General features: G+C 35.1%; 1 protein-coding gene across 1 annotated transcript in view; it reads left to right on the forward strand.

Moving 5' to 3' along the window:
* Positions 1-16,325, forward strand: part of Lrp1b (LDL receptor related protein 1B) — a 1,720,116-nt gene that overhangs the window by 1,601,431 nt on the left and 102,360 nt on the right. The window contains exons 69-72 of the mRNA XM_075985306.1: positions 3,863-3,992; positions 5,558-5,664; positions 5,994-6,126; positions 12,455-12,577. Coding sequence (XP_075841421.1) covers positions 3,863-3,992; positions 5,558-5,664; positions 5,994-6,126; positions 12,455-12,577 — 493 coding nt within the window. The remainder of the gene's footprint in view (positions 1-3,862; positions 3,993-5,557; positions 5,665-5,993; positions 6,127-12,454; positions 12,578-16,325) is intronic.

Raw genomic sequence — 16,325 nt, forward strand, 5'->3', positions numbered from 1 at the left:
AAACACAATGTGCATAGATATATTGGTTAAAGGAAAGGAAAAAACAAAATACCCCTAGCACAAAATATCCAAGAAATCCGGGAAAGTGTAAAACAACTAAATCTAAGAATAATAGGAATAAGGGAAATAAAAATGCAGGTCAAAACATAAAATACTTACAATAAAACTCTTAGAATAAATTTTCTTGAAATTAAAGATGTCTATTAATATACAAGAAACATACAGAACACCAAATAGACTGCATAAGAAAAGGAAATCCCTTTGGCACATTATAATCGAAACTATAAATGTACCAAACAAAGAAAGTATCCTATAAGGAAAACCTATAAGGAAAAAAAAAGACCATGAAACATATAAAAGCAGAAGTATTAGTATATACCTGAATACTGAATGGAGACTCTAAAGGACAAAATAGCTTCGACAGATGTGTTACAGACTTTAATGCCAGCTCAGATTATTATGCCCAACAATACTTTCGGGCACAATAGATGAAGAAATTTCATGATCTATCCAAGTTTAAGAAGTATCTATCACAAATCTAGCTTTATAAAAAGTGATAAAAGGTAAAGAATATAAAGACATTATCTAAAGAATTTAGCTACATACAGGGAAAAATAATCTCAGACTAGCTAAATCAAAAGAATGGGAGTACACACAAACACACATCACCACATCACCAACAGCAACAAGAAAAACAATAGGAAAAAATTCATTGCAACTTGATAGCTCTCATTCAATGGTGTCATCTTCTTAATAAAAATCCAGAGAATAATACAATTTATGTGAAAACAAGATCCACCCTTATGTTGCATAAAAAGTAAATAAAAAACTAGAAAAAATAACCTAGTCTAGAATTCTATCAGTCTTCAAGAAGAGTTAATGCTAATACTTCTCCAAAGATTCTACAGGAAAAAACATATTGGACATTTTTTAACTTATTTTATGAGACCACAGTTACCAATAAATCTAAATCATATAACAACTCAAGAAAGAAAGCAAATTATAGGCCAATTTTCCTTTTGAACATATATGCAAACATGCTCAATAAAATGCTTGCAAACTTAATCAAATCCATGAACGCACCAAAAGGATCAACCACCATATTCAAGTAGCCTTCATACCAGAGATTCAGAGATGGCTCAACATACATAATCAATAAATGTAATTCACCCTATAAAGAAATTAAAATAAAAACACATGGTCATCTCATTAGATATAGAAAAGTCCTTTGACAAAGTCCAACTCTTTCATAATATAACCATTAGACAGATTATGGATACAGGGGGTCATATCTAAATAAAACAAAGTCAGTTTACAGCAAGTATAATGCAAATACCAGCTTAAATAAAGAGAAACTCAAATTAATTCCACTAAAATTAGGAAGAAGGCAATGTTATCCAATCTTTCCACACCTATTCATTATAGTAATCGAAACCTTACCATGGAAAATAAGACAACTGAAGGAGATCAAAGGGGGAAAAACTGGAAAGTATCTTTAGTTTTACACAATATGATAATATACATAAATTACCTGAAATTTCACAGGAATGTGCAATAGCTGATAAACAAACTCAGTAAAGTAGTTGAATAGAAAATTAACTCTCACAAGTCAGTAGCCTTCTTATATACTAATGACATATGATCTGAGAAAGAAATCAGGGAAAATCACTTCTCACAATAGCCCCCAGATAATATAAAATATTTTGAAGTATCTCTACCCTAGCAAATGAAATAATTGCATGATAAAAACTTTAAGTCTTTGAAGAAACACATTGCAGAAGATGCCAAAAAATAGGATTCTCTTCCATTCTCATTAATCATTGGGATTAACACAATAAAAATGTTACTAAAAGCAATCTACAGATTTATCAGGGGTAGATCCTGGTTCCACTGCCAGGAACCCTCAGAGAGTCCAACCTTCACTACTGTCTCCCACATATGGAGGGCCTAGTTTGGTCCTGTGGAAGCTCCACAGCTGTCAGTCTTAGCTGATGAGTTTCCACGAGTTTGGTTCAGCTGTCTCTGTAGATTTCTCCATCACCATCTTGATCTCCCTTGCTTATATTCTCTCTCTCTCTTTGAATCATTTCCCGGAGCTCACCCTGGTGCTTGGCTATGGATCTCTGCAGATAGCTACATCAGTTATTGAATAGTTGGGGTATTCACCAATCTGATTACAGGAGAAGGCCAGTTCGGTCACTCTCTCCACTATTGCTAGAAGTCTTAGCTGGAGTAATCCTTGTATATTGTGTATTGGGAGTATTCCTAGCACCAGGTTTCTCCCTAACCCCATAATAGCTCTCTCTACAATGATTTCTTTTTCATTGTTCTCCTACTCTGCTCCCCCCCTCAACTATCCCATTACCTCATGTTCTCATCTTCCATTTTTCCTCTTTACTGCCCCCAAAACATCGCCAGTTTACCTAGGAGATCTCACCTAATTCCCCTTCCTAGGGTGATTCATGTGTATCTCTTAGGGCTTTCCTTGTTACCTAGCTTCTCCTGAGCTATAAATTGAAGTCTAGTTATCCTTTATTTTATGTCTAATAACCGCTTATGAAAATAAGAACCTACAGTGTTTGTCTTTTTGCTTGGGTTGCCTTGCTGGGGATAAGAAAGATGGCTCAGTGGTTTTGAGCCCTTATTGCTGTTTCAGAGGTCCTGAGTTCAGTTTCCAGAATCCATATAGTAGAACAAAACTTTTTTGATATTGCATCTGGCAGAATAGCTAAGGTCAGCAACAAATCAGTGACATCTCATTCTGGCAAAGATGTAGAGAGTCAGAATTCATATATTGCTGGGGGAAGTGGGAAATTATATAGCCACTGTGGAAATTACTGTAGTGGTTCCTCATGTGTCGCTGGCTAAAGGTTTTGACTTTGAGGTTTCATATGCTCATGTCAGGCCTCTCTCTCTCTCTTTCTCTCTATCTCTATCTCTCTCTTCTTGCAATTTCATCCTCTTGCTGTAGAACTTAAGAGCTCTACCTTCAGCACTGTGTCTGCTTCTTAGCCATGATAATAAAAGACTAAACCTCTAAACCTGTAAGCCATTCCCAATTAAATATTTTCCTTTATAAAAGTATTTGAGTGGTGGGACAGTGGTCTATATTCTGTAGATTACGTTTTAAATAAATGCTGATTGGCCAGCAGCCAGGCAGGAAGTATAGGTAAAACAACCAGACCGGAAGCAGAGATGGGTCAATGAGAACAGGAGAATTCTGGGAAGAAGGAAGTTCCTTCTGCAGTTGAGACCCCGCCACAGAAGAAGCAAGATGTGACTTCCCCACCGAATAATTTACCAAGCCATGTTAAGTCTTATTTTGCTAAAAGTAGTTTCAATCCCATACGTGTTATTCCACAAAGGACAAATCTCTTCGAATTGCATTTGAAAAGTCTAATCACTTTCTTATAAAGATATTAATTTCTTCACATGTACACAATTTGCAAGTAATTTATTTCTTCACATGAATATGTGCATGTCCACATGTGTGGAGGTGCAATTGATGGACAGAAGAGGGCTCAAGAACAACTGAAAAAAAGGATGCCATGAATTAAAGAGGATAGAGAGGGGAGGGAGAATATGGGAGGAAATGAAGAAAGAAAAGGGAAATGAAAAATGAAGTAATTATATTTTAACTTAAAAATAAAATTTGAAAAATTGAAAAAGTAAGACTATTCACAGAGAAAAGTGAAATTTTTTATCTCTCTGTCATACTCACAGACCAGCAATGAACATATGCTATGTCTTATGCTGTTCTTGTGGCTTTTAAACCCTTATAAACATTGTTGTTGTCTTTTAGCTTTGCAGATATTTTTCTTAAAAAGAATTAATTTAATTATCTCTCTGTTATATTTGGCAGAAAAATTGTGGAACAAGTTGTTCCAAAGATCAGTTTCAGTGTTCCAATGGTCAATGCCTTTCAGCAAAATGGAAGTGTGATGGGCATGAAGATTGTAAATATGGAGAAGATGAGAAAAACTGTGAGCCAGGTAAATGGGAGTAGAAAATCTAAATTACTGGCTATTTTAAACTTGATTCAATTAAACTTGAATCAAATATTGATTCAAAACCAATATGTTGTGTCCAGAAAACTCTGGCACAGACCCACATTTTACTGACTTTTAAAGATCAATTGAAGTATCTGTGAATAAGTTCTTTGTCTCTGCTTCCTGTTTTTCAAAGACACTTTGGCAGATAAAATCACTAGTTATGTATGGGATCCCAATGTCAGTCTTGGAATTGGTCTCACTTGTTATAAAATGAAATTTGACTGAAATGCAGTATCAAGATTTTAGTCACAGAAGGTGAGGTTCTGAAACAGATGGCAGCAGTTGGATGGGCCAGCTGAGATGCACATGCCTTCTTTTGTATTTATGTCTCATATCAAGTCAAATGAAAATTAGAAGGTCATAGAGGGTATAGAAAAATTATTTAGTTAATATGTTTCTATTTTTTAAACATGATTATAAATCATGCTCATTAGACATAAAATGCTTATCAAGATATTTCAGTTATGATTTTTATAGGAAAACAAATTCAAAAGGCCATGCTATCATTTGTGTATAAGCACAAAAGCATAGACTTGGGAGACAAGGAACTCATTGCCATGAACTCTGCTCAAGCTATGATCCGTATTGTAATGGATCGCACTTTTCATTCTGTTTCCAGATGTATTCTTAGCCATTGTACCTATCAGATTTGCTAGACAAAACTGCTCTATAAAACAACTGAAACTCAAGGGAGCCTTTTATTCCTTTGCTTAAGCAATTAGACCTCAGAGTGATTCTAAAGTAATTTAGGACACATCATTACCAAATATAAGGTCAAACACTAGAAGTCTTATTAAAAGCCTTAAATCCAAATCTATAGGCAAAATTAAGCTAATATAAATTATATGATAATTAATTGAAACTGGGATATGGTAGTAATTTATCCACTTAACTCTGCTAAAGAATAAGAAAACTGCCCAACAAAGTGGAACACACTTTTAATCTTGGAAACTTGGGAGGCAGAGGCAGGAAGACCTGTAAATTTGAGTCAAGTCAGATGTATAGAATGTGTTCCACAATAGCTAGGACTACACAAAGAAAATCTTTCTCAAAAAAACACTGAATAAGTAATAAAGAAAAAAGTAAAAGAAAGAATATAAAATCTATAGGATTGGTGTAATACATATACATAAACTTTTTCAAGGCTCAAGACTACTTAATGTTTTTTTGCATTATGAAGGTAGACTTTTTGTGATAATTTAAAACTGAGAAATTCACTTAACTCTTCATGGTCAACAGAAAATGATCTCAATGATTTTTCTTTTTCATTAAGTCTAGTCCTTATTTCACATCACAGCCAATTACACCTTTGAAATGTCCCGCCTATTAAAAAAAATAGTGTAAATAACAATTTAAATGGTCCCTAATGCTAATTTTTGAACATTTTTAAATAACATAACCTAATTTTAGTCTGCCCATGAATTCGTAGCTGCATATGTTTGTATATATTTTACCTTCTGCATCAGTCATCACTTTTGCTAAACTTCAGCTTTCTAATTGTTTAGCCTTTCCTGCTTGCTCATCAAGTGAATATATGTGCGCCAATGGAGGATGTCTGACAGCATCCTTGAAATGTAATGGCGAACCTGACTGTGCTGATGGTTCAGATGAGGTAAAGTAAGATAATCATTTGACTCAAGTTTTGAATTACTTGAACTGGGGTTAAAAAAAACAAATGCAAGAAAAATAAGCAGAAGTTTGACTATCAGAACTATCTGAAATTTTACATAGCTATATGTTTTATGGGTATATAATTTCTACAGAAAATAGAAGACTCTTCATTCTGTCTGTATCTTACAGCACATTGTTGCTTATAGAGGTTGTGTTCATTAAGACAAACTTAGTTAAATCTCACTCTATAGCAGACATCTACTATTGTGAATTTCCTAGTGATTCCATCAACATTAATGAGACTGCTATTTTCCCACTGTGTTTGAGCAGATGGACTGTGTTATAGAATGTAAGGAAGATCAGTTTCGTTGCAAAAATAAAGCATACTGTATTCCAATTCGATGGCTGTGTGATGGAATTTATGACTGCGTGGATGGCAGCGATGAAGAGAACTGTGGCAGAGGTAAGGTGCTGCTGGTGGTGATTGTGTGTCTGTATGTGTCTTCTTAAATGAGAGAATGGAAGTAATGTTGTGGGATAGTATCTACAGAATAGGCAAATGAAAGGATCTATGAATAATTATTTTAGTTCTTTCTGCTTCCATTCCATTCTCCCTTTAGTAAATAAGAAAAATCCACAAAATTTTGAAGCAGGATGTAAGCCCAAACTCTGCACAATGGGAGAAAACTCACTCAGATGTAAGAGTTTATCTAGAGTACTGGATGGCAGGCTTTCTCCAGACTAGACGTAAGTTCAGTGCTAAAATGTGAGCTACAGAGGACACAGCATCTGGGTAGGAGGATGGATGACAACCAGTCTTCGAAGAGGTTACAGCCTCTGTAGTGTCAAGACATAGCCTATGTAGAGAAATGATGAGTATTTAAGAAAACAGGACACAGCATCTGTAACCAGAGGACACAACATTCATACAAGACATGCTTCTAGAGGCATGAGTGCTCACCTGTTCTCCAGGTTCTACATCTGCCTCGCTTCTGTGTGACTTTTCTTACTCTGAAAGAGGGGAAGGATCACGTGGCTTTTTGGATTGTACCAAGTTGTCACCTACATGATATGTAACTTGTAATTTGTGCCAGACATTTTCTTCTTGTCATGTTGTTGAGACAATGACTTGTACTTTTTTCACTCTGGAAGATAATTTTCAATTTTAGTATGAATTTTTTATAGCTGTTTGAATAGCAATTTTTTGAAACTATGTTTTCTTGTACAACATGACATTAAAAACAGCCAGATTTTGTTGTTGTAAGTTAATTAAAAAGAAATTATGTCCTGAAACTTAAAGTGAACACAGGTTGCAGAACTTTTTGTTTTGTATAATTTGGGTTTTTTTTTGTCTTTTGTTTATATGGTAGCTGTTGTAACTATATCACAGCTTTGCCCCAATAAATTTTACCTTTCAGCACTTTAAAGTTTATTAAAAGAGATGATACTACCATAGGCTTCCAAACGTAGTTTAAAAGTTTTGGCAATTTTAGTGTTTAATTTTATCTGAGGAAGTAACTTTGATATTGATACATATTTCTCAGATCTTGAGATTTTAGATTTTAGAAAGCTAAAATAAACCTACCTTTTATTATAATTGATGTTCTGTCACCTTGAAATGGGACACTTCCACTAACAAATGGTATCCTGGAAACCAAGGAAGGTGTGCATGTGTGCATGTGTGTGTGTAAGATGGATCAATGCATTAAGTACAAGAGGGTAAGAGCAGCAAAGGACCTTAATTCTGATACCTAGCAGCGATATAAAGCCCAAATGGGTGCATACCTGCAATACCAGTGTTGGGAGAATAGAGATAAGTAACTCTCAGGAGCTTGTGACACTTGCATTCCAGTCAAGATGGTGAACTACATATCCAGTGAAGTCTCTTACTCAAAGGGCTAGCTATGAAGCAGTGGTGGAAGATGTCAAGCTCACTTTAGGCTTTAATTTTTTTTTTTTTTTTGGTTTTTCGAGACAGGGTTTCTCTGTGGCTTTGGAGCCTGTCCTAGAACTAGCTCTGTAGACCAGGCTGGTCTCGAACTCACAGAGATCCGCCTGCCTCTGCCTTCCGAGTGCTGGGATTAAGGCATGCACCACCACCACCCAGCCATAGGCTTTAATCTTATATGTAGTTTAATACACACACACAAACATGCACACATATGCGCACACACACACACATAAGGTTAAGGTTCAAAATAACACATTTTTCCCAAAGACTCAGATTTAGTTAGTTAATATACAAGAATAATGTTCCAAACCTGATGGAATTAACAGCAGTACTTGTATTTTAAAAGATAGAGTCTGTGATCCTAAAGAACCTGATGTTTTTGTGGCTTGAACTTTCATTCTTGGTTCTACTTGTTCTGGCATTTGTAGAAAAAAACAATTTACAGTATTCTTTTAGAAAACTCAAGTTCAAAAAATGTAATCTGTTTATATGCTTTTAAAAATATTATTCCATATCAAAACTTCTGCCAACCCAAAACCATATGACAACCATGAATGGCTGCCTCTTGTATGGTCCTCTTGATCAGTTTTCGTGTGAAGCTGGGTGAAGCTCTGAGCAACACAGTTATAATTCAGAATCTTCATTGCCAAGCATGTATTATGTTTTCTATTTTGCTGTTAATCATCTATTAAATTGATCACAAATATAACTAAGCAACTGAAATGTTAATCTAGCCAATATCTTTAAATTGCACCTTTTCTGTTGATTCTTTGTACCTCATGTCATTTGAGAATTAAGCATTGTAATAAATGCAGGATGCCAAGAGTCCCAAGATGCATTGCTTGAAGTACGAATTCTTTATGGTACAGTCTTAAGTCATTAGTAGGCTATCACAAAAACCTTTAGCTTACTGTTAATAAAATTTAATTTATTTTTCTATTCTTAATAAAAAAAAGCAGTGCTATTTCCAGCTATCTCTCTGAGCATATATAAATAAAATGATATCTAACTCAATAGCTTAGGGAGATAACCTTTCCTTTTAACAACACAGATAAACTACAAACAGAATTTTTTAAAGGTAAAATATGTCAGAGTTCATAAACATGACTGAATTTAATTTGTTGTAAAATAGAGCATGCAATGAGATTAGTAATTTAAACTATTCTTATCAAAACAATTTGAGTCTACTACATAATCTAGAGAGTTTTATTTGGAATTAAAGCAATGCGTACTTGAACTCCATATTCATGTTATCTCTTTTTCTGTCTGTCTCTCTTTCTCTGTGTGCTTCTTATTCCCTCTCTCACTCCCTTCTTCATTCCTCCTCCTCCTTCCTTTTGGAAAACAGTCTATCTAGGTAGTTATATTACCTAGTATTGTCCCCAGGATTAAGTACTATTGCTTCAGTCATTCAAGTGCTGGAATTAAGGCACCTATCACTACACAAAGAATGTGTTCAGATTCCTTTCAGTAGGAAAGTCACATGTATTTTCCTTTGTACTGTTTTCAGAGAAAACTCTATATGGTTATATATTAGGTTGTATGATTTTTGATAATTGAGATTACTTTTAGATTGCAATAATTTCGAGTTTAGTGTTACAGACACTTGAAGTAAAGTAGCATTTTAGAAAACTCTATAGGAATTGGAAGCCTTACACTGTGAATGTCAATCAGTCCACTCTCTGTTGCATTGAGCACCTGCCCTGTTATGTGTCTCAGACTTCTGTGGTTTTAAAAGATGGCAATGTAAGCTAAACAGGTTCCACTCTTGAAATGTTGCAGAATTTCCTAGCCACTGCTTTAAATGTCACTCAAATTTCAGAGCAATATATCTGAAACTTTCTTCCTGTAAGCATGTCTACAACAGATTATAGCAGGCTGTTTTTAAAGTCAATTATGTGAAATTTTCCAAGTTCCTATCACACACTGAACTTGTGTTGTAACTCACAACAGGCATAAAATCATGATCATTACCTACTAGGAAAATAATCCTATTTGTTCACCTTAATTCTGAATTTATATCTCTGTGTTGTTTTATTTGGAAGTGCTTGTGAATATGGGTTCATAAGTTACTTTATTATGTTTTTTCATAGATGAAGATATTGATGTGAAATTAACAGGTTGTTAGAAGCATAGAAACCCATAGTGCCCAATAACCACAGAAATCTGCTCTGTGTTTCTTATCTGTCCAGAGAATCAAAATTTGTTAGCTCATTGAGTTCGTTTCATGTGATTTTGACAGAAAAATATTACATTCAAAAGTTTTATATTTGACGTGGTTTTCATTTTTTATGAAAATATTAAGCATACAAAAGTAAAGCCTGATTGCACACATTTTAAAAGAAAAAATAATAAATGACACGGACAAATTATTTTCATCTCTATGAAATAATTGTTTATATTGCAAAAATGTCTTAACAATGCCATGAAATTTTGGTATACTAAAATAAGGATTAGGACAATGTTTAAGGGTGGGAAGAATTTAAATTAACCCTGCTTATTCTTTTTCCATGTTGAGTAGAAGTACAAGCTAAAAAAATAACAGTTTGTTAGAGAATCTCATAACATGTAGAATGGTTTTTAATAAAATTCACATTCCGCTTATCCCTCTAACTTCTGCTGGATCTGCCAACTCTCTCCAATCTTCATGTCATTGTCCTTGCCATCATCTTCCTCTTCTTCATCGTCTTCCTTCAAGCTGCTCCTCTTCTTCTTCTCTTTCTTGATGGCTCATTGAACTTATTTTCTTCTAGCAATATAATTAGGGGTGTGGGCCATCTACTGGAACATGGGCTAACTACCAGAAGCCAGATATTTAACAAATCAGTAACAAAGCTTAATTTCTTCTAATCGAAGCCATTAACTGTCAAAAGCTTCTCAAGTGTGGTTGAGAGCTCATGAGGGCCTCTACCATCCATGCCAGAATATGTATTTGTTTTCTTTTTAAGTTTCAGGTAAACACAGAATGCAGTTGCTGAGCCCATGAGTACAGTCCTATCAATATAGAGAAGACATTGTTTGAATCTGTTGGCTTCTTGTTTATTTTATTTTATTTTGGTTTTGTTTGTTTGGTAGCTTTGTATGCTTTAGTTTTGGTTTTATGAGACAGAGATTCTCTGTGTACTTTTGGGTGTCCCAGTCCTTGCTCTGTATACCAAGCTGACCTCCATCTTACAGAACCATGCCTGTCTCTGCCTCCAAAGTGCTGGAATCACAGACATGTACCACCAAGACCCAGATTTAACCTTGTTTTTACTCTCCTTGGATTTATACAATATTCTCACTCTTTCTTCCAAGATGGTCCCTGAGTCTTGGGGTAAGGGTATCATATAGATGTCCCAAGTATTCTTGAGGACTCCACAGAAACTTTGTCACTTCACTTGGATCAATTGTGAGTATCTGTCCTCTATTATGTAAAGAAACTTCACAATGAGGTTGGACAGTTGCTCTAATCTACCTGTATAGAGATAATGAAATGATGTTATAGGGCCATAGATACTATGTCAATGTGATGAAATAAGAGTCAGATTATCCTGGAAAATTTGAGCCCCCCAGCCATGAGTTATCTCCCAGATTTGTGCTACTTTTTGTGCACTTCTTTCTGTACAGTTGGCAATCAGTCCAGTCAGAAAACAATGGTTACTGCCTACATAGCATCCATGTCATTAATATAACCATGGGCATATCTTTTCATACCAGTCATTACTGTTACTGTAACTTACATATTTTAAAGAGGTAAATTCATAGACAACGTTTTCTCCTACAACTGTCTGTCTAGCAATTTTTTTTTCTTAACCTTTAAGGCTAACCACTAAAAATGAAGCTTCATGATCAGCACCAACTTAATTTCTCCATTTCCTATTACCAAAATATGTGGTGTCTTCAGCAGTAATGAGGATTGTTTTAAAAACCAGATGGAAACCTGTTGCAAGAAAGCCACTTGTTCATCTCGGCCACCCAGACCTGAAATAACCACACAGAATCTGTACTAATTCAATCACTGCTTGGCCCATTAGCTCTAGGTTCTTATTGGCTAGCTCTTACATCTTAATTTAACCCATTTCTATTAATCTGTATATCACCATGAGGTCGTGGCCTACCAGCAAAGTTCCGGTATGTCTGACTCTTGCAGCAGGTCCATAGCATCTCTCTGACTCTGCCCTTCTTTCTCCCAGCATTCAGTTCATTCCTCCTAGCTTAGCTAAGTTCTAACCTATCAGGCCAAGGCAATTTCTTTATTCCCACATCAGAAACCTACAATTTTATAACACTTATGTATATAACACACACACACACACACACACACACACACACACACACACAATCTTAATTGGAGTAACCCTACACAGGGGACAGTCCTCCTCCAGGAAGCCATACTTTTTCAAATGAAAATCCCAGCTCCAGGAACAAAATACCTCCCCTTCAGCTGTTGCTCAGATCTATGGCAAAGGCCATCTCAAACTGTAAGTTATTGCTGTTGCTTTTAATTGCCCAAAAAAACATGGTGATATAAATTAATATTTTAAACAATATAAACTTTTATATTGTAGTCAAGTGTGTTAAATTGAAGATAATTTAGATGTTATAAAATATTCTTCTTTATCTTTTGGTATTCCCTAAACAAAATGGGATATATTTATAATAATATAAAGATATTTTGGTTGGTATAATTAGGAATAGGCTGTTAAAGCAAAAAACATTTGTAAATTGCCTGTTTCTAGTACTATGCATGAAAGAAATATGAAGGAATAAAGTAGTAAATAATAGAACAAATAGAGGATGCTGAAACCTTCTGCATGCACTACTAATATTCTCAATCTCCTTTTCCTTAAAACTGAAGGAGGAAGTATCTGCAGAGCTGATGAGTTCCTGTGTAACAACTCCCTTTGCAAGCTCCATGTCTGGGTCTGTGATGGAGAAGACGACTGTGGAGACAGCTCCGATGAAACCCCAGACATGTGTGGTATTGTCTCTCCTGTGGCTCTCATTGTGCTCTCCTCTTGTGATGTAACATTCTGACGGGCGCCGGGAAGTATTGAGATAATCTACAGATGCCACATACTTGGGGTCAGGTAGACAGGGTACAGAGTCATATACGGTATCTCACCAGGTAATAAAGGTATCACACTGTCAGAAGTTAATAACTTTATTGGCAACCCAAAATGCCTACCTGTCATGGCAGCGCTATTCAGGACAAAAAGTATACACTATTTAGAAGTATTTACATAAAGTAGATGGACATTAGAATTGAGTGAGGTACATTTAATATTTTTGGCTTCACATCAATGGATAATTTAGTATAAAGAATTTTTAATAATAAGTATAAATATGTGAATGTTCAAATAACATAATATTAGAGATACAAATTTACTGCAGAGACTCTTCAGAAACCAATGCATAATATATAGAAAATCATGTTAACCAATCAGCATTAAAACTTAAAAACTTGCAAAACAACGACAAATAAAATAACAACAGCAACACTACTAAGCAACAACCACCCCACAAACATTCTTTCTCTATGTACACATTAATCTTGACTGGTATTTTCTGGGTGTATATACAGTGAAAAATTACAATATTTGAGATTATCTGCATAAATATTTTTTATGTTTTTATAAATCTCAACAAGAGGGGTGATTCTAGCTTGAATTTAAAGGAAAATAACTCTACATCAGATATAATTAAATAGTACCTCACGTGGGGAGTGTAGTATGAATGTGTCTATTTAAGTTTCATGTTGTAAAGACAAATAAAGTAATACATTTTCAAAGTTAATGACATTGGACTGCTAGTTTTAACAGTGGAGAGAAAAAATAAAAAGGAGGCAAATCCATTTTTTATATGATTTCATAGGAAAAAAGCTTTTCAAAAATTTCTTTCTGTGGGTAAAACTGATGGATAATGCACAAAGGTTTTTTTTTTTAATAATTCCACAACAGACTCCAGAACATCACCAGTCATTATATATATATGTATATATTATATCATGATATACCAAAATGTGACTTCTCCTACCATGATTAACTCAGAACACCTTAATATTCAATGAACTATATTTCCCCTTTCCATTTTTACTCCACTTGACCATGAAACCCATGAAAGGAACTGGAAACAACTGGTTAACTGGTTATTAAACATCCATACTGCAGTGACACACCCTCCTGGGCTATTTCTTGTGCTGGAAATGTCTTCTGAGGAGTATTCCATACAGTAGAGCTGCAAAATATTGTAAAACCTGAGTATGTCTGGGTTGTCATGCTTTCCTGTCTCCCATCAGTGTAAATATTAAGTGGAGTTATTCAAGCCATAGGATCTTCTACATCATTGAGGCTAAAATATATAGCATTTTTTTTGTAAGAAGACCTCATTTGTTCATTTAATAATTCACAACACTTTCTCCAAATTATTCCAAAAATGACAGAAATAAATAAAAGGTACATGAATTCATTGTTTTTCTGTCACTATGATAAAATACTGTGATCAATAAAAGCTTAACAGAGAAAAATATTTGTTTTATTATGAAGATTTATAAAAGTATGGAAGAAAAATTGTTCCATCTTGAAATAAGTGAAGTAACATTTTCATCTTGGTCTGAGTGGCATATAACTAGGAAAAGGAGAAAGGAAATAATGCAAATTAAAAACAAAACAAACAAACAATTTGGAGACTAAAATTAAATGTAAAAGCCAAGAGACAGAGCAAACCATAGTTTAATGGAGAAACTTGAACACTCATGTTCCTCTAGAGCTCAAAAGTAGGAGCTAGCAGAGATGCCAATGTAGTGGTTCTCTGAAGTCTTAGGTGACAAATTTAATAGAGATGTCCCATTTAGAATTGTGTGCTCCAAGGTCTCTCTCTCTCTCTCTCTCTCTCTCTCTCTCTCTCTCTCTCTCTCTCTCTCTCTCTCTCTCTCTCTCGCTGTTATTTTCTCTACTTGATCTTGTGTTTTAAAGGAGGAAGCATCTCTGATGATAGCAAAGTAAGACATTTTGTAAGATCTTTGAGTATAATGGACTTTGCAAGTTATTATTAGAAGTCATTATATTTTTATTTTTTAAAGACCACTACTAATTGATTTATGCTAGTTCTCTGGGCTATCTAGTCTCTGGTCCTTACACTCTTAAACAGTGTCAAGTCTTTAAGGATCTTAAATTAGTTGTTAGCTCATGTGTAGAAGCAAGTAGAGCTGTAAAGATTTAAACAATGCATCCACATAAGGACCAAAAGCTCATTTCCTGTCCTTTCTTATTTTGCCCCATCCTTATTAACCTCCTACCTTCCCTTCTCATCTCTTTCCTAGATCCGTGACATTGGGGTTCATTTTATGTTCCATTTAGTTTAACTATCACAGTATGTGTGACCACTGTGTAGGAACTGTGTATTGGTGCCTGGAGAAGTTACCAGTGGCACTTAACTCAAAGCTTTGAATCCCCTTCTCCATTAACATGACAGTAGCAAATAATTCAGTGGTGAAGGGTAGGGCCATCTGAGCCAGTCCTCCAATTAAGCCTGGTTACTGACCATCTCCTTCTTGTCCACATCGAGGGAAGGCATTTATCACTCCTGTTAGTTCATGATTACAATGCCTGGGTCTTGAAGAGAAGGTGGCATTTTGCATCCATTACTCATATCTTCTGGCTCTTATGTTTTTTTTTTTTAATTTCCTCTTCTTTTTCTTTGGTTCCATGAGTTTTAGAGGGAATTAAACAATATGTGTTTAAGGTTGAGCACATATCCATAACTTATTCTTGAAACTTTGTGTATGGATGAGCTTTTACACTCACTATCATTTACTACAAAGAGGCTTCTTCTATAGCATTTTGTGATGTGTGTGTGGGTGTGTGTTTAGAAGGCAGATTGGCACTAAGTATGTTTAACTTAATGGCGCTGACATGAATTTTTTTCCAGTCTCTGATTCCAACAATGGATTACCTTGTATGACACTATTCCTGGAGAGGTATGATCAGTCTACTCACTGCAGATAGGAAACTAACAGCAAAAATAAATGAAAAACACCACCAAAGTCTTACCTAGAGAATTGTTTAGTTTACTTAGTTTACAGAATGGTAAGGGGTTAATTATAGAGGCAGAAATGAACAAAAATAACTACATCATTAAAAGCCCACCATCTTGAGGTGAACTCACAGAACCATTTGCAGGAAGCTTGGCAAATTGTAGAACGTTCATTCCAGGCATTTTGGTTTGTGTGAACTTTCTTCAGGCAGTTCAGCTGGACCCTACTTCTTCTAGCTTGTTTGTCTGTTTTCTACTTCTGCCATGCAGTCTGACAGGTCTGAGAGTATTCAGGCATTCTCTATGGTCTCTGTCTCTTCTAGGTGGTTTGGCTACTTGAAGCCCCTTCTAGGAAAGTTGACTTCTCAGTCTCTTACAGTAATTATTTCTGATGACATATGCTTGGAGAAAGGAAGTCAGTGAATCTGGTCAGCTTCACTGTTTTTCTGAAGTCAGTAAATTGCTTGCTTCCTAATCTTGAAGATCTTTCATTAGAATAAATCTTTTTTGACCTTCATTTGCATACCCGGTATTTTAACACCCTTCTTGCCTATGAGTTTTCTTGTTGAATGTACTGTTTTACCTTCTTTAGAACACCATGTGTTTTAATGAGCTTCTATATAAAAATATATGTGCTACCTTGGAAGAAACAGCATTGTTTTTCTGGGGTAGAGTTACAATTCAGAGAATGTTTG

This window comes from Microtus pennsylvanicus, chromosome 9 (genome assembly GCF_037038515.1).
Source record: "Microtus pennsylvanicus isolate mMicPen1 chromosome 9, mMicPen1.hap1, whole genome shotgun sequence".
Taxonomy (NCBI): domain Eukaryota; kingdom Metazoa; phylum Chordata; class Mammalia; order Rodentia; family Cricetidae; genus Microtus; species Microtus pennsylvanicus.